A 23,732-nucleotide genomic window follows, 5' to 3' on the forward strand; every position below is an offset into this window, starting at 1 on the left:
ATGAGACTCAGGTTCCCTTCAGCCCAAGGGCGAAAGCCTGGTCTTCTCTGGCATTATACCCTTAAGCAAACCTTCCATGACCCTCATTCCAGCAGCTTTGCCCTTGAACTCCAGTGCTCACATAAACTCAGCACAACACTGACCATTCCGATCTGTGGTGTTTCTCCCCACCTGGCTGTGAACAGTCTGGGGACAGGGACTGTCCCTCGCTGCTCCATCCCCAGCACAGAGCTCATCTCATACCCTGTTCCTGGGATCTCAAGTTCGTTCACATCTTGTTTAGGGCCCTCACTCTTACAGCTGGCTCTGGGAAGCCTCATTCTACAGCATTACGCTGCCTTGGCGTAAGACCTCACAGTTGCTCTTCTGTGTTCTGCTGTGTAGACCAGCCAGAGATTTCAGTAATTTTCAACTTGAGACTAACACGTTTCTTTTTTTATTTAGTTCCCCAAATGACAAGAAGTCCTTCTGTTCAGTTGAAGGGGAATGGAATGGTGTCATGTATGCAAAATACGCAACAGGGGTAAGAAACTGATTGTGCCACTTATTTCAGACTACATTGAATCATACCCTCTCCTCGACTCCTGCTTCCTTCATCTGGAAGCCCAACCCCTGGGGCCTGCTCTCCTCAGGATCGGCCTTTTCCCTTCCCCGCCTCTGCTACCAGCAGTAAAGGTAGTAGAATGACTTCACTTTCCTCTCTTCTTTCAAAACACTCAAGAGTAGTGTATGTTCTGTGCTATATAAAAGCAATGAATATGAAACAATATTGAATGTAAACTATAAACTTTTTTAATTTAAAAAATAAAAAATTTTAAAAAGAGTAATGTACGTTTGAAAATGCTTGGCACATAGTACCCAATAAATGTCAGCTGTATGACTAGAGTGGTATGTTTGTAAAATGAAGTGCTAAACTAATCTGTATCCATGTGCACAGTCTGATTTTGTATAAGAAATATACTGACTGACAGGCACCAGCAACACAGAAATCGGTGATAGACCTTGCTTTCAAGGAACATGCAAACAGTTCCTGGTTAAGGTCGGTGGAAAGTAATATGGGAGTAACAGGAGTCAGTGGGCTGGATTTGGACTTGGAGAATTTGAAATGTAATAAGCACTTCAGCATACTTATCATTGGAATTAGTTATTTATGAGTGTAGCTCTCCAAGAGATTACATCCTGATAATGTAGCATCTAATCACATCGAAAACATCTATTGAATTGAGCCTCTACCAAGACTAAAGACACACAACTACATTTTAAGGATGAAGATTGCTTATGAAATTCATTGTATCATTAACATATGTGGGATTTGATTATTACATCTGTTAATTAAAGTCTTCTGGGAAGAATTGACTCTCTCAAAACAGTTTGAATAAAACATCTGCCTACTTCTGTTTCCTAGGAAAATTCAGTTTTTATAGATACCAAGAAGTTGCCTATAATCAAGAAGAAAGTGAGAAAGTTGGAAGATCAGAATGAGTATGAGTCCCGCTGGTAAGGAGGCGGCACAGCCAGAGCTGTCGAAGGGCCGGGCGTGGGTGTGGGCGGGCGGTGGAGCGCAGCAGGGTGACAGCACAGACCAGGCGTGTGTGCTTAGGTAACCAGGACTGTAAGTTTGCCTCTCTCTGCCTTCTCCTGAGCTCTGAACTACCTCAGGGGTGTTGTGAGGAGTAAATGAGGTGGCGTGTAGCATACATATGTGATGCTGGGCCCGTAAGCCATACATATGTGATCCAGGCCCCAGTGTATGTTGGCTGGTCACCATCTTAGTGGTTCATCAGACATGGCAACGTCCCAACCAAGAGCTGTATGTTCATTAAAACACCTTGAGCTCTTTTGTTTGCAAGGAACTTTTTAATAAAAAAATTTTTATTCCTGAGGATTTCAGCATCTCTTTCTAAAATAACCTAAAAAAAAAACTAACCAAAATATTATGCTTCAAGAAGATCAATTATTAATTAATATCATCAAATGCCTAATTGGTATTCAATTTTCAAATAATCTCAAACGTAGTTTTTTTCTTTCTCAATAAAATTAGGCAGGATCTTTTAGTGCTATGAGGAATCTTGCACTGAAAGTTTTTCATTTAACCTGTCAAGGGGTTTCATAAATGAAGAAGGGAATGTTAGAAATCATCACCCTGCTTGTTGTCTCATTAACATTCTGCTCAGCTTAACTGCCTGCTCATACTCAAGACAGAGGGACCTTAGGCAGACACTTCTAGTCCTGAGGAGTCTTCACTTGTAAAATGACCTGTCCGGACCGGAGCTGTCCAGCTGTCATCTTCCAGGCCTTGAGAGGAAGCCAGATCTCTTACCCCTTAGGCCTCTGCAATTCCCCTCTTTACTCTTACTCTCTGTTCAGTTTCTGCAAGTCCTCAGCTTGGAGAAACGGAGCTTCTCAGCTTCTCTGATCTCAGTTTATAGTAAAGGACACTGAAGCCCCACCGAGGTGAATTGACCCCACTGAGGTTGCATTGCTAATTAGATGTGGAGCCAGAAAAAGAATCCCAGGTCTCAGTTCTCAGTGTTCTTTCTCCGCTACTGTCCTTACCATACATCCAGCTTTCAGCCTGCCCTTTATTTCCTTATATATCTCCCGGGTCTATTTTTCTGTTCTTACTCTGGTGCCCTGGAGCTAGCTTAAGGAGGTTTAGTTTGTGAACTAGAGCAGTTAAGGGTAGAGTTGGACTTTCATTCTCAAGATTGCTAATAATTGTGTCCATTTAGTTCTCAGTACCTTCCTTTTTTTTTTTTTTTAAGCCTTTGGAAGGATGTCACTTTCAACTTGAAAATCAGAGATATTGATGCAGCAACTGAAGCCAAGCATAAACTTGAAGAAAGACAAAGAGCAGAAGCCCGAGAAAGGAAGGAGAAGGAAATTCAATGGGAGACAAGGGTAAGCTTGCTTTGGGGAGCCTGCCCCCATCTCCCGACTGCTACTGCCCTGGTAACGTGAGCTGCAACTCATTCATGCATTCCAGTGAAATGGGAAGTACCAAACACCGTTTTAAGTCAGCACAGTGATGAACAACAGGATGGGCCTAGGTCCCTGTTTGAAACTCTTGTCAGTGTAATGGGAGAAGACATAAAATGATAAAAAGTATGATATTATAGACATACATAGCAGTTGTGTAACTGAAATCTTCCCCTTTCTTTTACAGTTATTTCATGAAGATGGAGAATGTTGGGTTTACGATGAACCATTACTGAAACGTCTTGGTGCTGCCAAGCATTAGGTTGGGAAATGCAAAGTTTACACCTGATAACCAGGGCAGTAGGCATAATTAAGCAACAGTCTTCCTTTGGGAGAACCTACTTACTCCCTTCTTATTGCAGTGGTTCCTATCTCAGGGATACTGGACTTTCCGATGCAGATGAACAATTAAAGCAAGAAAAGCTTCCCTGTTTTCCTCTTTTGTGGCAGTTACAATTCTGACTTCAATCCTGAGAAAACTCCAGGTTTTGAAAGCAACATGTCTGCTCCTTTTCCAGACCCCACGCTTTGAAAAGCATTTATACATCTGTCTCAGACGCTGCACTCTAGCACTGCTGTTGAGATATATATCATCTGTTTCTTAGTTCCTATATTCTTGGGAGAGAGATATATACACACACACATATACATATGATAGACCTGAAGCCAGGTTTTTCATAAATATCCCTCTACTGTAAATACTGGTTCCTCTGAGTTATTTTAGAAATTTAGCACAATGTATTAAAATCAAGTATTAGGAAATTTCATGGTCTCACCTACAGTAACTTTTATTTTGGAATTGTATCTAAGTCTGGATTATAGTTTAATTATACTCAGTGCTTCTTAAGGCTTCATAAAGTAATTTTTCCAACCTTTTTTAAATGTGTTTCTTATTTATTATCTTTATGGTTAAACTTGGAGCCAGTTATCTGACCATGTTCAATACGGAAGTTGGCTTTACATGAGGACCCTAAAATAATGGCGGGTCCGTGCTTTTCCCTGCCCTGCCCTCACGCCCAGTGTGTGCCGTTAGCCCCACCGGGCTGTCCGGAGTCTTCACTGAGCTCTAACAGAGCACACACTGCACTGCCAGCATCTTACCCAAAAATATTTTACCGCCTTAGAGGTTTGGGGAAGTGTTTATTTTTAGATCTCTACCCCACACTAAAACAAAAATATAATAAAAAAATGCCACAGCAGCAAATGACTCATTCTGAAGGGCAATACAGAGCTATCTTTATTGAAAAATACATTAAAAACAACATCATTTAGGCATTAGTCTTAGCACCTGACATTTAGGTACTAATAAGACATTGGTTACACAGGGCTGTCATACAGAACTGGATTCTCAGTCTGAGGACCAGTACCAGGGCTTCTCAAGCTGCTCCTGGAAGCTTTTCGGCCCCCCTGCCAATTTCACTCTGCCAGCTGCTACTATAACCCTTGGTCGGTCAGTCACAACAGGACGGGAGCAGTAAATCAAGTTCTGTGATACAGTGCAAAAATTCATGGGAAGCCCTAAATCCATAGTAGTGTAACTTCGTAAAATAACATTTTAAAATACACAATGCTTCATTCAGGCCAACGAGACTGCAGTTTATTTGACTATTTTATGGTAGGGGAGAAGGTTAAGTGTTGATGTAAAAGCCCTAATATCAGTAATGGGGATGGTGGAATATGTCAGCAGAGGAGAGGTTGGCAGGTAGGTCAGCTGCATCCCTTCGCAGGACGAGTGTGAATCCTCACCGAAAGGGGCACCATCCTCTTCCAACTCGTGCTTCCCAAATCCAACCACCTGAAAGGCGTTCAAGACCCGCGGTGAGAAATACGCTGACCAGGTTGTCTTACATAAAAACCTGCCAGGATCTCTAATACCAGCCCAGACTCAGAGAAGGATTCCAGCTGAGTGACAGCCATACTCACATGGACACTGAGCATTCTACTTCCTGCTCCTCTGTGAGCCTTGAACCAGTTGACTAGGTCTGATTTTGAGAATGATTTCAGTGCTTCAATCTTACAGGAAAGAAAGAAAAGCTATAAAAGACTAGCAAAACATTTTCTGGAAAAATAATAGTTCTTAGACTTCCTTGGTCTGAACATAATATATTCTCCCAACTCACAGCTTACCCCCTAACTCCCAGAGAAGGATAAAACTGAGTGTTGGTAACACATTTTTAGGTTTGTAGTAAAGAGTGACCTTAGAATATAAGCAAGAGAAGGTAGCAGATACTGTAATTATAGCTGAGTACTATACACTAAGCCAGAACTCTCAGACACATAGTAACTATGCTCTAGCTCAAGAAAAATACAGTAACTATTGAAGTGGATAAAGACTTTCATGTGCCCTGCTAATAGAAAAACGAGTGCCTTAAGAACTGGGCTGAAACGGCCTTCTGCTTCAGTGTCCTTTGGTGATTCACTACATAGGTGATATTGTCAGCAAGAGACTGGACTGTAGGACACAAGGCTCTTTTTAGGGGGTTTTATTACTTTGTCAAAAGAACTACACCGGCAATCATTAAATCTGGAGGGAGACCCCATAATCGTAAAGGACAGAATTTTTACATTTTCCTTAAATAGCAGAACTCTTTTTGTCCTGCAAATCTTAAAATGAACCTCAAGATATAATGCAAAATTGATCTCCAGTTGAAATTGTTCAGGGGTGGGTGGTGAGGACTAGCATCCTGCTCACTTGGCCACCTACCATGTTAGGGAGGCCAGTCTGGACACTAATTTAAAAAAATGAGCACGTAAACAACCGAGCCTGGATGTGAGTGCCCCAGGTGTTTCCCCCACACAATACTGATGTGCTTGGGACTGTGACTCCTGCAAAGCCCGGAGTCCTGACAGGACTCTTGCTCTGACGACTGTGCTGTACCTCATGAGCGAGACGGTCAAAGAGGTACTGCTGTGTCACCACCTCGTTCCAGTTTCTGTCCACCTCCTCCCCGAGGTGGGTGTCCTCGCACTCCTTCAGCTTGATCAGGGCTGTGACCTGTCACCACCAAAACAAGACCTTCAGGCATGGCGTCACGCTAGCTCCTCCAGAACACACTTGGCCCTGTCCAGTCTGATTTGTGACGGACATGCTATGATCCCTTCACTCGGGACCTGCCAGCATGAGGAGGAGGAGGAGGGATGAAGCTAGGAAGACGTTTTGGTCAAAGTAAGGTGGGTCTACAGTGTTCCGACAATAACCAGGACACAGCACCGCTAGGACTGGTGTCCCGAGGGCTTGTGTGGGCCAAGGAACAACAGACCAAGCCAGCTCGGTCAGTCACCTGGGTGTTGAATGCATCCTCAGTGAGGTTTTCAATCTTTTCCTCAAAGCTAGAAAGAAACTCTTCTATCTTTTTATCAACAACTTCAGAGCTGAAACAAAACAGCAATTAAAAGTCGTCAGAAACCTGGTCTTTAGTAGAAGGCAAAGGAGAGAGTTAGGGCTAAGGTATATTTCTGGGAAAGAGGCTGACGGGTTTCCTTCCCAGTCCTCAGTAGTCTCCCTTCAGTTGCGGGAGGAGGGAAAAGAAAAGAATGGGAAGAACCCTGCCCGCACCTCTGGCCCATTTTCTGGTGTCCTCACACTGAAGCAGTGACAGCCACTCTTGACCATTCCAAAGCTGAGAACCAACAAGGCCTTGTGCCTTGGTTCTAGCATGAAAGCCAGGTCAGGCACCTTTGCCTTTCTTGTCGTCAGGTCTGCCCGAGAGGTGGAACAGTGACAAGCCCTGTACAGTGACCACAGGACGTGAGTCAAACCCTAATGGAACCACAGGAACCACTGTCAGTCATGGACCAGGCCATCTGTGAACAACCAGCCCCAAGCCCCTGCAGCTGTGACTTTGAAGCAAACCCATCTGGTAGAGTTGTCTGAGGTTTAAATAAGTACCTGTAGCCCCTGCTCTCCATGCCAAGAATAATAATAGTTTGGTTACTCACTTGTATTTGGTTGCCTGCGTCCCCACAGTGACAGAGAATCCTAGAATCCCAGATGTGTTCCTACAGGTAGGGTAGACATGGTACCTACAGCCAAATCAGAAAGTTGTATGAGCCCCGGTGGTCACCTGGGGCCTGCCCTCAGAAGCCCTAGAGATGGGGGAAGAGTTTCTGCATATCTTTACTGGGGCTGCAGATTCATAAACATATGTACAACTATTTCATTCTCATGTCAGGGGATCACAAGCTAGCTTTTCCCTTGCTGATCTTGAACTAGGCTGAACTAAAAGCCTGTTCGTGGTCCAAGATGCAAACTATAAGTTTTGGCCAGAAAGTGTGACTAAGGCACGGAAGGACCAGAGAGCTCTGAGCAACTGCTCAGTCAGGGTACCTTAAACCTCAACCTGCAAAGGAAGCCCCAGGCCCTTATTTGAGCTCGGAGCTCTTGCCAGCAGACTTACCCAAGTGTCTGCTTGGTTCGAAGGAAGTCAAAACAAGGCTCTTCCATGTGCATCTGTAATTCAACATACTACCCATCAGCCCAACTCCTAGCAGAGAAACCTCTATTTCTTCCCCTAAAAGTGTTCCCCATACCCCTGAATTCCAGCCTCCCTTACTGCCTTCTTCCTAAATTGCCCATGAACCTGAACAAGCCTCTGTCCATGTTCACAGTGAGTGAGAACACTAAATAACCATCTCACTTTCCAATCACAAGTTTCTGACCATTCCCAAGTCCCTGTCCCCAGGCAGAAAGGCCAGTCCTCCTAATGGGTCAGGGGCTTGAACACCTTAACTCTATACAACTCACCACAAGCAGCTCCATAAGAGTGTATTCTTTCAGACTCCTGGTACCTGACTGAGAGGAGAAGTTGGTTAGATCACCTGAAAATCCAATGGCTTACAGGACTTTTTAATCAACTGTTCTTGGCAACCATTTGTTCAGGTGCCCATCCCATTTTTATCCCCTCAAAGGGAGTTGATCGTGCTCTGCTGCCATACTTTGAACAATCTTGTTTATACATGTCATCCCATTGGATGGAAGGTATGCGAGGACAGGAATCATGCTTGATCGTTTGTATTCCTAGCACAGAACTGCAGGCAGACAGGAGGAGAGTTCAATAATCCCTACCTGTCAGTTCCTGCCCAAAGGATGTAGACAGAGGACACAGTAAAATCCAGTACTTACAGTTCAAGGGACTAAAGTAAGGAAAGCAGGAAATGTCTGGGTGTCAGTGAAGCCTAACTGGACCTAATCCTCAGATGGGGAGGATCTAAATAGGAGCTTCTGCAGCCACACCCGGCCCCGTGTTGCCTTCAAAGGGCTGTAATAATTTTAGGACTGTATAAACATAACCACCCCTCAACTGTTAAGGAGTTGAAATTACATTCAGCCAGAGGTAGACTGGCTCTGTGAACAAGCTGGGCCTCTCAGGAAAGACTCAGGTTCATGGCCCAAACACGACAAAAGGACAAAGCTAGAGTAAGGCCATGCAGCCATGCCCAAAGCCCAGACAGGGGTCTTCACAGGGCCTGGCAGAGAAGAGACCTCCATGCAGGGAACCCGAGACCATAGTATAGTAGCAGCTATAGCAGCCCCAGCATTTGAGCAGTCTGACCAGTCTACCCCCATGGTCCTAGAAGGGTGTGGGACTAACCACGGGCTAAAGTAGAATATGGGCCAATTGACATTGTTGCAAAATTCTTGTTGCAAAATTCTTTAAGTCCCATTCAACCTCTCCAGAATGGTGTGGAAAGAACACAGGATTTGAGAATAAGAGGAATAAATTCAAGCCCCAGCTGGTATAACCAGGGAAGTAAGGGACTCTGGGCCTCAGATTCATCACTCATAATACTAGAGATGATAAATGCCATCTTGGGTAGGACTACAACTCTGATGGTCATTCTGTTTGCTGTATACTGATTGCATAGCTGTGTTTACTTTTGCCTCATTTGCAAAACTATTCTTCAACAAATGTCCAGTCACTTGGGGTTCTGTCAGGGGAATGTATAGGAATTTCCAGCTACACTTCAGTCCATCCCTCAGGACTAGTGCTTGGGTGATAATGAAGCACTGTGATTTAAAAGGATTCATTGTACTGACAGGAGCAATTTTTAAATGTAGTTGCTTCCAGAAGACAAATGACCCTAAGCACAAAACTAGAGGTAACTTGAAGGGCCCTGAAAGTCACAGGGTCACTGCTCCCCGATGTACTTTGTACTTAGTCATGAAGACGGCTGTGAGGAAAGGGGCCAACTGACCTGGTAGTACACAGTGACTTCAGAGTTGGCATCACCCTTGTTCAGAGCTCTCACTTTGCATAGGTGGTGGCCAACGGGCAGTTCTACCACCTGGAACTGCACAGACATCTCCTGCTCCAAAGGCGTGAAGTTCAGCTTGCTGCAAAAGAATCAGTGTGGGTCACTTGGGTGGTGCCTTTCCCCTCTTACCCTACCCGAAAACCAGGAAAAAGAGGTCAGGCCTTCCACAGTCCCTTCTTCTTTGTTTTGTTTAGATAACTAGCTTCAAGAGAACCTGCCACAAGAATTATCTCCACTGTGGTTTACTAACAAGTGGGTTGTGGCTCAAGGCCCTTCTGCTAGTAAAAACACATAACTCCCAAAGAGAAAACTCAAACCAATACTCACTCAACAACATATTTCAGGAAATCCATAGATTCCTAGAAGGCAAAAGAGAAAAAATAACTACACCAGTCTCTCTTACATTAATTTCACCGAGAACTGACCAATATCAACATCCTAATTGCTTGGGAAGCCCTGGATAACATGAGGAAAGCAGACACAGTCTGTAACCCAAAATGCTAGGTAACCCATTCACTGATTGGGCGCATCGTTCACTGACTTAATATTATGTTTGTTGAACACTAAGTGGCTCTCAGTTGAACAGCTCCTCTCCGCTCTCCTTTGGCACTCTGCTTACCTGTGCGTACACCGTGACACTTTCCCCACTGGGTCAGACTTAACTATCCAGTTTACCCCAATAGTCTGTGTCCGCTATGACAACTGTGATTGTGATTTAGAAACTTGGAGCCTGGCACAGAGTGAGCAATAAGACTAAGTAAGTGCATCTCCTCCCGCTCATCTCTAAAGTGATTCCTACCCAGGCAAACCATAGTACTGAGTCTGTGGGACCACAGGTCCCTGCCCAGTACTGCCACTGTGCTCAGAGAAGCAGGTAACTATTTCTACTTTCCTCTGTGAGCTAAGGCTTTTAAACTTCTTTTTGTGGACAGGACAGAAACTAAAGCTGGTTTGGGGTTATAAGATGAAGACACAGAGGAGTGGGGAAGATAGCAGCCAATCAATCTCAAGAGTGGCCATTTATATATTGCATCAAAAGGCTGGTCCGGGGAAACTAAGAGGCCATGGAAGAAGATGGTCAAACAGTTTAGGATGGGTCCCAGCCCAGCGCTCTCAGCCAGAAGAGGCCTCAGTTCGTTGCAAGGTCCCACAGACATATCCAACTCTATACAATCAAAACAAACTCCTCATATGCCCCCCAAGCCAACTACAGTTCCTCTTCCTCCACCAACCCAGTGGTTCGGCAAGAAATTTAGGCATCATCCTAGATCCTTCCCTTCCCCTTCATCCCCACATCTAATCATCACTCAGTTTCGGCCGTCCTTCTTAAGTACTTCTTACTCATTTTCCCTAACCTCGGGCTTCATCATTTTTCACTTCAACTTTGTATCTAAAAACATTACATAAAGTTTAACATCTTAACCACTTTTAAATGTACAATTCTCTAGTGTTAAGTATATATCTCTAGTGTTGTGAAACAGAACTCTAGAACTTTTCATCTTGCAAAACTTGAACTCTATACCCACAAAACAATTCCCCCCCTTTTTACTTCTCCAAAGCCTTGGTAACACCACTCTACTATGTGTTTCTGTGACTTTGACTACTCTAGATTCCTCACACAAGTGAGATCAAACTTTGTATCAATTTTTACAACAGCCCCCTAATTAGTCTGGATCTTAATAGTAAATCCTTTTTTAAATCCTTCAGTGGTTCTCTATTTACTACAGGATGAAACTGAAGCTCCTTAGCTTCCTACACAATCTTGACATACAGGTTCTGTGTATGTGCATATACATACACATCCCTCACCATCCCCCAGGTCTCACTTTAATTTCTAGTGTTTGTAGTTTCCACACACAATCGTCAACAAATGTAACCAATGCCCATTTCACTCAAAGACCTGGTCTACTACCACCAGTCTCCATCATAAAAACGTCCTGCTCATTGGAGGAGCCAGGTTCCCTTCTAAACAGACTATGACAATGCTGGCTCATCACATGATATGGAGCTTTGGGGAAGAACTAATGCAATCCCAGAGCCCACAGTGGCAGTCAGACTTGGCCAAGAGTGACAGAACACCTCACACTCACTGTGCTTGTGACATTTCCTTGTGCCAGACCCTCAACAAAGAGCTGGGACTTGAAATCTTTGACGAAGCTCAGGAGAGACTCAAGGGAAAGGCCATCCATCAAAGCCCGGTACTTGTCAATCATAGACCAACGGGCATACTCCAGAATTAAAAGCCGCACATCTCTGCAAAAAGGGTAGGAAAAAAACCAAAGTATTGTTGTAAGTTATGAATCTTGAAGGTAAAGAAGGATTTGGCTAAATTTATACAAATGATATGCGTATTTTATCTTATTTTAAATTTTTATTTATTATTTTTAGAGAGAGAGGGGAGGGAGACAGAAAGAGGGAAACATCAATATGCAAGAGAAACATCAACTGCTTGCCTTTTGCATGCTCCCAGCCAGGGACCCGGCCCACAACCCAGGAACATGCCCCGACTGGGAATTAAACTGGCAACCGTGTGGTCCACAGGCCTATGCTCAATCCACTGAGCCACACCAGCTAAGGCCCCACACTAAGTTGTTTATACTTGGGAAGTCACCTAACACATGTGACTCATTTCTTCATTTGTAAAAAAAAAAAAAAAGGGAAATAATAATGGAGTTTTGGTGAGAAATAAATACATATAAAGTTCTGGGTCTAGCACATAACATCTTCAATAAAAAGGTGTTATTATCATTACCACATTTCACTAAACTAGCATTCAGGAGTAATCGCATACACAGGGCTGTTTTCAACATATCAATAGTTCCAGACAACTCTCCTTTCAAACTTATATTTGGTTATTAGTTTTTGTAGCTTTTTGTGATCAGATTTTCAGTTATCACCTGTCTGTCTCTTAACTAGTTCCTCCCCTGCTTTCGAATTTTGGTCATTTATGGGCTCATTATAATTGTCAAAGGCAGGGCCTACCAAGTTGTGCAGTTTACCATTTATAGACTCCCAGCAAGGTCAAGTAGGGGATTGCAAACCATGTGCACAAAGGGCTATGTCAGCTCAGGGGATGCTCCCCCTCCCTGCTGACAGAGGGCACTTCCAAGGAGGTACTTTTCCCTGATTCACACAAAGTAACCTATAGGCTACAGGCTCTGACGAAAGGCCCAATTGGGCTGCCTATTAGCAAAGAATTTAAGTATTAGTATACACGCTGCCCAGAAGCCTTTTTGCTCTCTTCTGGAACTTTGGCTGAGTTCTGGATAGCTACAGTTTAAGAGGTTTAACTCAGCTACTCACCACAGCACTCAACACACTAAACTCACCACAGTAACACATCACCAGCAAGAAATTCTGAAATACATAAAGCCAGCCCTACTTTAAATGTTATTTACAAACTTTGGAAAAACACTCTTTTTTACCTTCAGCCTCTAATTAAGTATAGTAATATACTATCTGTGAGCTACTTTCAGTCCTACTCACAGATAGTTGTTAACTGGGTTTAAAAATCCTATCATTTTATGGACTGGTTTCATAAACGACAGCACAGTTCTAACAAGTCTGAAAACTGGCAGTGAAACTACAGCCTCAGCCCCCACACATAACCCCTAGGAAGGCAAAGACTTTCAGGCCTTCGGAATAAAAGTAGATCCCATGCACACCCACTTGGCCAGAGTCTCAGGCTTGATAAGGATGTTAAAGTAGGTCTTCTTCAACTGCTCAGTTATCATTGTGAAGACAGCTGGTGTGGAACTAAACTCCGCCAGATAATCAATAATGAGCTGAAACAGTAGCTAAAAAGAAAAGAAAGAAACACTTTAAATGGAGCATGAAAATTAAGGTTTTGGGGGCGGTGGGGCGGGGGAATGTCTTCCACTGGTTTTTACCGGGGCCCCGGCATGGCAACGGGCATGGCAACGAGCATGGCAACGGGCATGGCAACGGGCATGGCAACGGGCATGGCAACGGGCATGACAACGGGCATGGCGGCGGGCATGGCAATGGGCATGGCACTGTAGGGACAGAAGCACTGATGACTCAGAGAACTTCCAGGGGCTAAAATCCTCAACGCCGTCAAATTTGGAGCAGTGATTCTTTTATAATTTTCATAGGTGTTCTTAAACATTTCTTTCTTCAAAATGAACATAAAAATCATTTTATCTGCATCCCCACAGCCCCTAAATATAACTTTACTAGGGAAGACATTACATTTACATGTTAGTTTTTGAAGTAATGATAATCTTCTATCAAGCTGTCCTATTCAGAAACACGTCTGTCCCTTAAAATCTTTTTTTATACGCTTGAATAACATTTATAGCTTTCTTTAGATAGCATAAGAAAAATGCAGAACCTAAGTATTTTGCTTTCCTCAGTGTTATAAAAAGAATATTGTTTCTATCCATTTCTAAGTGGATAAAGAAATGGTGGTTTCTAACCACTCAAAAACCACCATTTCTAAATGGTTACTGCTACCACAGGAAAAAGAGTAATTTTGATATACTGATCTTGTGACCAGTCACAAGTTATTTTTACAATTTTCCTAGTATCTTAGGTTTTCTAAGAATACAACCATATCATCTGCAAAAAAACACAAAACTTTTCTCTGAAGGAGATTTGGACTTCCGGTCAGGATGGTAGCACAGGTAAACGTGGGTGGCTCTCCTCAACTACATCCAATATTACAACTAAAGAATAGAACAACCATCACTCAACTGGCAAAAACTGAGTTGAATGGAAGTCTGACAACTATGGAACTAAAGAAACCACACCCATCCAAACTGGTAGGGGCTGGGGCAGAGATGTAGAATGGGCTGGTCCCACATCCATGTGTGGTGGATAAAAATTTGGGAGGGGTATCTTGGGAGCGAGGAGTCACATTCACACACCAGGACCCCCAACCAAGGGTTCCAGAGTCATGACAATAAGTCCCCAAAGCTTCTGGCTGCAAAACCCAGCAGGGATTGAGTCAGTAGGAGAAAGTCTGGAGTCCCAAGCAGTTCCTATTGAAGAACACACACAAATTTCCTCAAACTCCCTCTGAGCTCCAGCACCGGGGTAGCAGCTTGAAAGGCACCAGTGTCATGTAGGGAGGAAAATTGTCTCGCACCGCAGGGAGAGCTGGCAGCTTTCTCCCAGACAGAAAGGCAGGCAGAGACACAGAGCCACATGCTGGTGCCACACCTGAGGCTCTATCAACCCGTCCAGCACTGCTCACCCTGCCCTGGAGATTCCCTGAGGCTCTTTCCCACCCAATTTAGAGCTATTAATGGCAGTTTTTCCATATAAATGGCTGGTCTTGGCTCATGCTTCGCAACTTCCTCAATCCTCTCAAACAAGCAACAACTGGCCTCAGTGAGTCCCTGAGCCCCCATACTTTTTGCTAAGTGGCCCCAGGCACAGCACTAACAGCAGCCAGCCTAGATTCACAGCTTGGCTTTGCCTGGGAATCTCCAAGACCAGCACAAGTAGGAGCCATCTCAGATTGCTCTATAGCTCAGGCAGGGTGGACCCCGGCAAAACACAGGTAGGAGCTGACCTTGGCCTGCACCACCCAGGAAACCCCAGGGCCAGCACACCCAGTGGACAGCTACAGACCACATCTGAGCAAGACCACCCTGCCCCTGCACAGCTGATTCTCCACGGAGGGCAGAGCATGGAGGTCAGTGATCACAGCCAATCCTTGCAGCTGACTGGCCTGGTTAAATCTCTCCCATTAACCTGCCAATAGCAACCAATGTTCAACTACAAGAGGAAAGTGTACTCAGCTCACATGAAGAGCATAACTTTAGTATCCAGCTTGGGTGATAGGGGAGGCTGTGCCACTGAACCCTACAGGACACCTACCACATTAGACCACACTACCAAGACAGGCAGTCATAGCAGCTCTACCTAATACATAGAAACAAACACAGGGAAGCTGACAAAATGAGGAGACAAAGAGACATGGCCCAAGTGAAAGAACAGATCAAAGCTCCAGAAAAAATACAACTAAGTGACAAAGAGATAGCCAACCGGTCAGATGCAGAGTTCAAAATACTAGTATACAGGATTCTCACAGAATTGGTTGAGTATGCAAAATAGAGGAAAAAGTGAAGGCTATTAAAAGTGAAATAAAGGAAAATATACAGGGAGCCAACAGTGATGGAAAGGAAACTGAGACACAAATCAATGGTTTGGACCAGAAGAAGGAAATAAACATTCAACCAAAACAGAATGAACAAGAATTCAAAAAAAGAGTAGAGGCTTAGGAAAGTTCAGGACAACTTTAAATGTTCCAACATCTGAATCATAAGTGTTCCAGAAAAAAAGGAAGAGCAAGAAATTGAAAACTTATTTGAAAAAGCAATGAAGGAAAACTTCCCCAATCTGGCAAAGGAAATAGACTTCCAGGAAGTCCAGGAAGCTCAGAGAGTCCCAAAGAAGTAGGACCTAAGGAAGCACACACTAAGGCACATCATAATTACATTACCCAAGATTAAAGATAAAGAGAGAATCTTAAAAGAGCCAGAGAAAAGGAGACAGTTACCTACAAAGGAGTTCCCATTCAACTATCAGCTGATTTCTCAAAAGAAACCTTACAAGCAGGAAGGGGCGGGAAAGAAGTATTCAAAGTCATGAAATCCAAAGACCTACAACCAAGATTGATCTATCCAGCAAACCTTTCATTTAGAATGGAAGGGGAGATAAAGTGCTTTTCAGATAAGGTCAAGTTAAAGGAGTTCATTATCACCAAACCCTTATTATATGAAATGTTAAAGGGACTTACCTAAGAAAAAGAAGATAAAAAAAATGAACAGTGAAAGGACAAAAAAACCTCACAACTATCTACAACCAAACCTAAAACAAAGATAAAAACAAACTAAGCAAATAACTAGAACAGGAACAGAATCACAGAAAAGGAAACCACATAGAGAGTTATCAGCAGGGGAGGAGATGGGGAGAAAGTGGGAGAAGAAGGTACAGGGAATAAGAAGTATAAATGGTAGGTAGAAAATAGACAGGGGGAGGTTAAGAATAGTATAGGAAATGTAGAAGCTAAAGAACTTATATGTACAACCCATGGGGACAAATGTGTAACTCATGGACATGAACTAAAGGGGGAGGAATGCTGGTAGGAGGCGGGTACAGGGCAGAGGGGAATACGAAGTGGGAAATGGAACAATTGTAATAGCATAATTAATAAAAATATATTTTTTAAAAAAGAAGGAAAAACGATCAAAACTATGAACAGTAAAATGGCAATACATACTATCAACAATTGAATCTAAAAAACAAACTAAGCAAACAGTAAATATAGGGCCAGAATCATGGATACTGCAAGCACTTTGATGGTTGCCAGATGGGAGGGCAATGTAGAGTAAATGGTGAAGAGGTGAGGGGAATAAGAAGTACAAACAGGTAGTTACAGAACAGCCACGGGGATGTAAAGTACAGTATAGGAATGGAGTAGCCAGAAAACTTGTACACATGACCAATGGACATGAGCAATGGTGTAGGGATTGCCTGAGGAAATGGGGAGTGGTGGGTGGAGGAGAGGACAAACTGGGACAAATGTAATATCATAATCAATAAAATAAAATTTAAAAAATAAAAATACTTTTTCAGTTATTCTTATTTCATTTTCTTCATGTTAATGTGGCAGCCACAACCTCTAAATTATTGTTGAAGAACAGAGGTAACTGTGGGTATCCTTGGCTTATTCCTGCTTTTAATGTTCAGAATTTCATCAGTTAGTGTAACATTTGCTGTTACTGTTTTTAAATTAAAATTTTTATTGTGATTAAGTAATTTCTCTCCATTCCTACTTATTCATAATGCCCACTCAAATTGGTCAAATGCTTTGACATTTATCACTCTATCCAAATACAGGCATACCCCTTTTGTTGTGCCTTGCTTTACTGCACTTCACAATGTTGTATTTTTACAAAGTGAAACCAGCACAAAGATCCACTCCCTTTATTGCAGCACTCGCTTTAACGGAGGAGGCCTAGACCCAAACTCACACAACTCTGAGGTATACCTGTTGTGCTTCAAAGATTTTATTTATTTATTCTTAGAGAGAGGGGAAGGGAAAGAGAAAGAGGAGAGAAACATCGATGTGTGGTTGCCTCTAGCACACCTCCTACTGGGGACCTTACCTGCAACCCAGGCCTGTTCACTGACTGGGAATCACACCACAACCCTTTGGTGTGACCCTTTGGGAATCAGACCAGCACTCAATCCACTGAGCTACACCAGCCAGATAATGCTCAAATTTTTTAAATATTTGCATCTACATTTTACAGGTAAAAACTGTCTATCTCAGGTTTTAACATTAAAGCTAAGTAAGCTTCATAAAATCAAGAACCTCAAATACTTTTCTATGGATTGTATTTTGAAAAGCTCTCCAGGTTAATTCCAAAACATGTCTCCCAAATGACAACTACAATATTAGGCTTTAATCTGTTGGGACCTTACGCTATGTTATACATAAGGCTTTGAAGGTTGACAAAAGTAAAATATTCCATGGTGTGTCCTCCTAAGACTGATCTCTGTTCCCTGAGGAGAATGACAGGGACAAGGGCATAAAGGAGAGAACTAGATTCTTCACCAGCATTTCTGCTAAGATATGAACACTGTCACCTCTTAGCACAGACCTGACCTCTGCCAGGGCCTTTCCTCCAGATTTTTTCTTGTAGGAATCCAGTTCCCCAAACCTGAATATCTGTTCTACCCACTGGGTACACTATATTACTTTACCTTGCATTCAACAACCCAACCCTCTCAGCTAGCACACTATATTACTTCTCCCTCTGCTTATGAAGCTTTTGACAAAGTGACACTGGAACACATTCCTTACCAAAAGACAAACTACTGACAAGACATATGCCCTGCTTCTAAAAGGCTCAAACTTAGAACTGAGTAACAAGACACACATACTAAAAACAATGGGCCACAGTACAGGAAGAAGAAAGGACACACACACCTGACAAGAGAGCATGATAACCCACATGAATAAAGATTACTTTCTATGTGTGGCACTCCATGCACAAGCCTGTGTTCAGTGCTATGGGAACAACAACCATAAATATGAAACTTCAAAGCTCTGTATGGGGAAAACAGAGCACTTGTACTTACAGGTAGTTTGTGGTTAAATCCTTTCACTCGAATAATTAAACCATGTTCTCCAGCTACCAGCTTATACTCCAGCTGTGCCACATCTGCTTCATAAGCTGGTTCTGCGAGGTTATGGGTTAGGATATTGACAAAGATATCAAAGAGGACCACACTGAGAATATAAAATGCAAATAGCATCGTTAATTGGCAAGAAATAGACGTAAAAAGATTTGCTTTGATTTAGAGTGAGAAACTGTTTACTCAATTCTCCTGAATGTAAAACTATATACTAATTGAGTTCAAGGTAAATACTGCTTCCAGGACTCACTTTCACAGGTTTTATAGAGCTCCTGTCTTCAGCTGTGCTCCCCAACCTTTTTCATCTCATGCACACAGAGAAAATGGTCATACTCATGCTGCACAGTGGGGTAAGTATAGAAAGTATCAAAGGTAACAGGCCTAACGGCTCTATTACTGTGGCCTAGGTTTCCCAACTAACTAAAACTCTGAGGGAAGGGATGAGGGTAATGCATTTTTTAAAGTGAATATTAATAAATATTATGCTGCTTGTCATCTTAAGGTTGGATTTTATGTGTTAAGTAGCAAAGGAAAGAAGAAATACACTATCATTTCCTGAGTACCTCCAATGTTTCAGGAATATTTTTGGCTCTCTGACCTCCCACAATGCAGCTATCTACATAAATACGTAAGTGATTTGTTAAGAATAAAGTATATACAATCAGATTCTTTGGCAGCCTCTAAAACAGATCCATTCATCCTCATCACAGACTGGAAGCTAACCCAAACCCATCTCTAAGGCACTATCTCCAGTAATTCTGTGAGTGGCCTACATTATCAGCCTGTGTTACAAATGGTATTGGAGATGCATCAGCCACAACTTCATCTTGATGTTTATATTGATCCAGATAATTTGTTTTGGGCATGGAAAAAATACACAAATCAGCAGCATAGCTCAAGTACTCATAGAGAAAATGATACAATGATTCAGAATGAAACAAAAACGTTTTCAATAATGATTTTTTTCTGGAAAAGAGGACAATTCCTTACTTTGCCGCAGACTTCTGTATCAAAGGTGAGATCAGGTGGAAACGTATATACGCTGAAAGAAAAAAGATCATAGAAAGAAAATAAAGGCCAGAGGCCTCAATAGTCTATACATCTATTTTTCCCCAATATCATACATACTTCTTTAAAATTCTGAAGTAAGCTATTAAACCTTAAATTTTCATTACATTTTTATCCTAAGGGTCTTTAAAAAGTAGTATTTACCATTCCAAATAATGACCAGAAGGCACACTTTACTCTATAGAAAGATCAGAGATACAGACAGATACACAGAGAAGCCTGCAAATACTCATATTTACCAACAGCTTTAGCCAGGGAAAGTGTTTACAGATGCATGTCAGTAACAGTCAGGGGACAATCCCAATGCTCACAGAAAGTTACAGCACAGCCTTTCCAAGGGAGATGAATAGATGATAACATTTTTAGAAACTGTTATAACCTACTCAAAAAACACTGAGACAACATCTTCCCAATAAACTCAAGAATTCCCCAGAGCTACAGTATAGTTAGTTTAGGTTAGCACTATGGATTAAATGGCCACCAAGAGCACTCAGCCTGATTGCATGTTGCTTCAGTAGGTTCCTGTACAATGCACAGGAACAGAAAAAAGCGCAACATAGTTTGGGCTACTAAGTTGAAGGATTTAAGAGTGTTTAACTGTATACTATGCTTCTTCTATACTGAAAAACAGAATGTAGAGGGAGATATATGGAGAATACTTCACACTTGTAACACTGGATGAGGCTCTGGTATCTAAGAATAATTTCTTTTAGTGCACTCTTATTCTACCTCCATTTTAAAAAGTGTTTTACTGATTGATTTTTTAGAGAGAGAAACACTGATGTTCCACTTATTTACACATTCATTGTTGCTTCTTGTCTGTGCCCTGAGCAGGGATCAGACCCTATAACCTTGGCATGTTGGGACAATGTTCTAACCAACTGAGCTACATGGCAGGGCCTCTACCTCTTTTCAAAAAAAATGTTCAAAAGTACCACCTATTCCCTAAGATGGCCAAATACCTGGCTCTGCTTTCATTAAACTGAAAGGAAAATATCTGAAAACAATTTCATTTTAGGCTTGAATTTTATTCTGAGAGTCTGTAGTGTCTACAGGGTTTCTGTGGTGGCACGAGGGCGCAGCATGGGTCTGCGAGGTGAGCCTAAGAAAGGTCTGTAAATGGAAGAGGCAGGCGAAAGGGAGGCAGATGACAGACACAGGAAAAAAGTTCTTTGCTACAATGTGAAGAAAAATTTATAACACTTATTTCACTGCTTTTAAGGAGGGAAACATTTTACCTTTGGGGATTTTAAATTTGTTGTCTTTCTTATACCACAGGCAACCTTGTGGAGTGTTCACAATTTTAACAGGGTATTCTGTCTCCGGACTATCAAAAGCCTTCAACGTGAAGTCCGTGGCTAACAGAAGAAAAGAGTAATAACTCATTCAAGTAGGTTAACAGGATTCCCAGCAATCTATTCTTGGCTTCAAAAATCTAAGTAACTTTTCTTTGTGAAACCTGGAACAAAAGTTCTTGAACTAGTAGTACCCTTTCTTCACGCAATTAAGCATTTTGTTATTTTAAATTCTAACTGATTTTTTAATGCTTTCACAATTCATTACGCTGACATCACAGCCCAATACACTGATTTCACAATCCACTAATGGGCTGCAATCTATAGTTTGAAAAATACTAAAACAACCAGAAAAGACAATGGCAATTCCAACATAGACTGAATGAAAGGATCAGCTAGGGCACACAACAAAAACAAATGCTTCAGAGAGTCCCAAGATCTATATTTACATCTTGTTTCCTCCACTCACTAACTGAGAGTCTTCGACAAGTTGCTTTACCTTTTTGAGACTCAGTTTTCTCATTGAAAAAAGTAAGAAAACAGTGATGCCCATCCCGGAATGTTACTGGGCAAATGGTTCTTTGTAAAACATAATGTTCTATATAGGTGCTATTTCTTTTATTAGAACATGGGTGGATTATCTACAATGATTGCTATTTCACTGACCTATGTACTTGTTTTCAGCTGGAAGATGAAGATCTGGATTTAATTCGAAATTACTCTTCCAAAGTTCAGCCCAAGAGTTTTCAACATCTGCAGAGGTGGAAAAATAAACTGTTCCAATCAAAAATGCAATGTTCAGAATTCTCTCAATAACAAACCAGTCAACAACTAGACTTCACAAATCAATTCTCCTTTCTTCAGAAACCTGTAAGTGATATATCCAGGCATTCTAGAATCTTGAGACTCAAAATGCGGTCTCTGGGAGCTTAGCTTGTAGAATTACAGAGTCTCAGGCCCTTCCCAAGAGCTACTGAATCAGAATCTGTATTTTAATAAGCTCTCTAGGTGTAACATACGTGCACTGAAGAAGTTTGAGATGTACTTTTCTAAAACATAGTCAAAACTGCTCCTAAACTATCAAGACAACAGGATTTTTTCACTAGCTAGTAAATATAAATAAAGTCATAGCAAAGAAGTATAAATAATTTTCATTTGAAGGTAATCTGAAAATATATATACTTTTCCCCCTATAAGAACCATCAGACACATTATTAAGGAATAAAAATTCCCAGGTGAGTCACATATAGCTAAATTATGTAGGACAATTATTAAAAACATTTTACCTTCCATACTATACTGAGTCCCAAACCATTTCTCCTTGAGGTCACATTTTCCCTCATTAGCACCAGACAGTAGGACAAGATTCGCTTTTTGAGGAACTAGCTGATTAAGGGCTTCAGCAATGACCTAATAAGGGATGGAGGTGGGGTGGGGGAAGAGACACATAAACAACAATAACAACCTTAACCTATAGATCTGTTAAAAAGACAGAACCACATTATGTTCGACACCCCAAGATCCTAGCATCTTGACATGAATGAAAATGTCTATAGTCCATAAACACCCTAATTTACAAAAGTTCATTGGTCTATCAGTTGTTTAAAATGTTTCTTGATAATGCTATATAAGGGGGGGACACACAAAAAAATGGGATTATCTTCTGGAAGATAATTATCTTCTTATAGAACAGGCTTCTCCTGTTAGGTGCGTGTTTCAGGAACCCATCTGTATCAGCACACCAGCTGACATTGTGAGAGGCTGTGTTCAGCTTCAGTGAAATTTTCTTAAAGTCTCTTTCAATGCATTTGCCCATTTCATGACGGGTGACTTATGAATGCACCTGCCCACACTGTGCTAAGTATTTGGTTTTTGACCAAAAATGGCATTACCCCCATGCCCCACCCTTGATTTCACCCCAAGTGACTTTTTTGTTGCCCCAGATGAAAAAAAAGAAACATTTTGCTGATGTGGAAGAGGTGAAACATAAATGGGAGAAGCACTAAACAGCATCAAAATTTATGAGTTCAAAAACTGTTTTGAGCAGTGGGAAAAAATGTCTCACTAGGTGTATTGCATCAAATGAAGAGTACCTGGAAGGTGACTGAAGTTTAAACATGTAAGAATAAATACACAATTGTTTTAGAAATAAATTCTGGGTTTCTCTGGATCTCCCTTCGGGTAAACAGTACTCATCTCAAATCATGCATAGTTAATAGTACTAGCAGTAAAAATAGCCATCGCTAAGTTTTTACTATGTGTCAGATAATGTTTAACATGTTATTTTGTTTAATACTAAAAACAACCCTAAGGTATACCAATTTTATAGAAAATAACAGCATCCGAGGTTAAGGACAATTTGTTCACGTCAAAGACTATGTAATCTGTACAGGACAACGCAGCTAGAAGTGGCAAAAATGAAGTTCTAACCAAGCCTGTACATGATTCCAAAGACTACAGTGCTCTTAACTGCAGCCTCACACCTCAGCAGCAGTGAAAACGAGCCCAGGTAGGGCTTACCCCAATAATCCTTCGGCTGTGACAGGACTAAAACAAGACTTTATGGGTTAGGTTTCAAATGCTAACTACCATTTAAACGCCATTTCTTCTCACCATTTCTTTGAGGAAAAAAATGACAAATGGTGGTTCAGAAGAAAACACTTGGACCCTTGGGCACAACCATCCTGGGGAGATGACAAGAACATGTGGTTGCTACTTTTTCCTTTACCTTGCCCGACCTTCTCTAAAATCTATAATAGTAGAATACCCTTTATCAAAGTTTCTCAACCTTAGCACTATTGATATCTTGGGCCAGATAAATCTTTGTTGTGGGGCGCTGCCTTCAGCACTATAGGATATTTAGCAGTATCTCTGGCTTCTATCCAGGAGCACCCCCAAATCTGACAACTGAACTGTCTCTGCAGGAATAAATATCCCCTAGGGAGCAAAATCACCCCT

General features: G+C 41.9%; 2 protein-coding genes across 10 annotated transcripts in view; one reads left to right on the top strand and one right to left on the bottom strand.

Moving 5' to 3' along the window:
- OSBPL9 (oxysterol binding protein like 9) overlaps positions 1 to 3,855 on the top strand; it is a 138,545-nt gene extending 134,690 nt beyond the window's left edge. For all 6 annotated transcript variants that reach the window (XM_037148761.2, XM_037148762.2, XM_053655486.1 and 3 more), the window contains 4 exons: positions 445 to 523; positions 1,406 to 1,497; positions 2,766 to 2,901; positions 3,167 to 3,855. In XM_037148761.2, coding sequence (XP_037004656.2) covers positions 445 to 523; positions 1,406 to 1,497; positions 2,766 to 2,901; positions 3,167 to 3,241 — 382 coding nt within the window. In that variant the 3' untranslated portion in view covers positions 3,242 to 3,855. The remainder of the gene's footprint in view (positions 1 to 444; positions 524 to 1,405; positions 1,498 to 2,765; positions 2,902 to 3,166) is intronic.
- Positions 3,856 to 4,187: 332 nt separating this feature from the next.
- The window catches only part of NRDC (nardilysin convertase), a 68,600-nt gene continuing 49,055 nt past the window's right edge, over positions 4,188 to 23,732 (bottom strand). For all 4 annotated transcript variants that reach the window (XM_037148759.2, XM_037148760.2, XM_037148758.2 and 1 more), the window contains 16 exons: positions 22,061 to 22,184; positions 21,441 to 21,527; positions 20,718 to 20,837; positions 19,402 to 19,453; positions 18,355 to 18,505; positions 12,904 to 13,031; positions 11,325 to 11,487; positions 9,562 to 9,593; positions 9,175 to 9,313; positions 7,724 to 7,771; positions 7,377 to 7,429; positions 6,919 to 7,002; positions 6,261 to 6,351; positions 5,858 to 5,974; positions 4,903 to 4,992; positions 4,188 to 4,774 (listed from right to left, as the gene is read on the bottom strand). In XM_037148759.2, coding sequence (XP_037004654.2) covers positions 4,577 to 4,774; positions 4,903 to 4,992; positions 5,858 to 5,974; positions 6,261 to 6,351; positions 6,919 to 7,002; positions 7,377 to 7,429; positions 7,724 to 7,771; positions 9,175 to 9,313; positions 9,562 to 9,593; positions 11,325 to 11,487; positions 12,904 to 13,031; positions 18,355 to 18,505; positions 19,402 to 19,453; positions 20,718 to 20,837; positions 21,441 to 21,527; positions 22,061 to 22,184 — 1,677 coding nt within the window. In that variant the 3' untranslated portion in view covers positions 4,188 to 4,576. The remainder of the gene's footprint in view (positions 4,775 to 4,902; positions 4,993 to 5,857; positions 5,975 to 6,260; positions 6,352 to 6,918; positions 7,003 to 7,376; positions 7,430 to 7,723; positions 7,772 to 9,174; positions 9,314 to 9,561; positions 9,594 to 11,324; positions 11,488 to 12,903; positions 13,032 to 18,354; positions 18,506 to 19,401; positions 19,454 to 20,717; positions 20,838 to 21,440; positions 21,528 to 22,060; positions 22,185 to 23,732) is intronic.

This window comes from Artibeus jamaicensis, unplaced genomic scaffold, assembly GCF_021234435.1.
Source record: "Artibeus jamaicensis isolate MK-2021 breed Jamaican fruit bat unplaced genomic scaffold, CSHL_Jam_final scaffold_1019, whole genome shotgun sequence".
Classification (NCBI taxonomy): Eukaryota; Metazoa; Chordata; class Mammalia; order Chiroptera; family Phyllostomidae; genus Artibeus; species Artibeus jamaicensis.